The sequence below is a fragment of the Aplysia californica genome, unplaced genomic scaffold (assembly GCF_000002075.1).
Source record: "Aplysia californica isolate F4 #8 unplaced genomic scaffold, AplCal3.0 scaffold00011, whole genome shotgun sequence".
Lineage (NCBI taxonomy): Eukaryota > Metazoa > Mollusca > Gastropoda > Aplysiida > Aplysiidae > Aplysia > Aplysia californica.
In genome coordinates, this window is record NW_004797281.1 from 332,016 (window position 1) to 333,519 (window position 1,504).

The 1,504-nt window shown below is 43.8% G+C and overlaps 1 protein-coding gene across 1 annotated transcript in view; it reads left to right on the plus strand.

The window, feature by feature from the left end:
• Positions 1 to 1,030, plus strand: part of LOC101856231 (monocarboxylate transporter 3) — a gene marked incomplete in the record, with an annotated part of 22,916 nt that extends 21,886 nt beyond the window's left edge. Inside the window, 1 exon segment of the mRNA XM_005090010.3 lies at positions 548 to 1,030. Coding sequence (XP_005090067.3) covers positions 548 to 738 — 191 coding nt within the window.
• Between the last annotated feature and the right edge of the window lie 474 nt (positions 1,031 to 1,504).

Below are 1,504 nucleotides of genomic sequence, written 5' to 3' on the forward strand. Positions count from 1 at the left end.
AGACAGACAGACAGACAGACAGACAGACAGACAGACAGACAGACAGACAGACAGAAACAACAGAGGGAGAGTAAAGATGTAAGACCTTCCAATGGCACCCTTCAACCACCCATTGGGAACGGAAAGAAGAAGAAGAAGGAGAAAAAAGCGAAACATTCGGGTTTCAAACAGCTGCCAACCATGTAATAGCCCAGCATGATACCAACTGAGCTAACATTGAGCCTTGAGGGGTGCAGGGATGGGATAGTATGGAAAAGCACTTACACACACATACGAACACACACACAAACACACACACAAACGCACACACATACACATACACATACACACACACATACACATACACATACGCACACACACATACACACAACCACACATACCCACACTTCCATGCAGACATAAACACACACTAACACACACATACACACACACACACACACACACACACACACACACACACACACACACACATAGTATACACACACACAAACACAAACACACACGCACGCACAGTCATCCTTTCTTTCCTTTCACGCTATTATTTCAGGCGCGATGTATTTGCTGACATCAGCATTATCTGCGTTCACACCGTGTTTCGGCAAAAGTATATCTGACGTCCCCATCACCGACCACACCGTGATCGTTGCAGAAGCCTCCAAACCTCTGCATGACGTGCTGGACTTTGGTGGTTGTGAGTGTGACCCAGACGGCGCTCCGGATGAAAAATGTCTGAAATAGAGTTTCATTGACAAGGAGGGAAAGTGCACACTGCCAGATTTTCCTTCATGGATAGGGCAAAAACTATCATTAATGGCACAATTCGACTGAATTCGGCGACTAAATTCGACCGTTACCTTCAAAATCAGACACGTTTGCTTAATCAATGAATTTGATTGGCAGTATGCACATCTTGAGGATTTTGAAGAAGTCATTATTCTCGTTATCATCATCACAATGTGCCATATCTGAAGCCGTCTTCGACATTCATGGCACGACGCTCATTTTTCTGCTTGGATACCACCCCCCCCCCCACTCCAAGCAAAAAAAACCTTAAAACAAAAAAACAAACAAAAAAAAACACCAATAAATAACAACAAAACAAAATCCCAAAAAACGAAACAGCAAAAACAAACCAACAAAATAAAAAGATAGCACCAACCAACCAACCAACCAACCAACCAACCAACCAACCAACCAACCAACCAACCAACCAACCAACCAACCAACCAACCAACCAACGTTTTACTGGGGTGTGTCCCAGTGACCCATTATTATGTCCAAGTTCTCAAGAAACTACAAAAGTAAAAACACTTTTCTGTCAGGAAAATGGGAAGAGGAGTCAATGATATTTTTCTATTGGATACCTTGACCACCCTACCACAATATGTCGAAGGCCCAGGAAGTTGTCTCACTAACAAGGCAATCCCCAATGTCCGGATCGGATGCGGGGACAACTTTACTTTTTACCTGGATAAAAAGGCAGGCAGTTTTTTGGGGGGGGTGG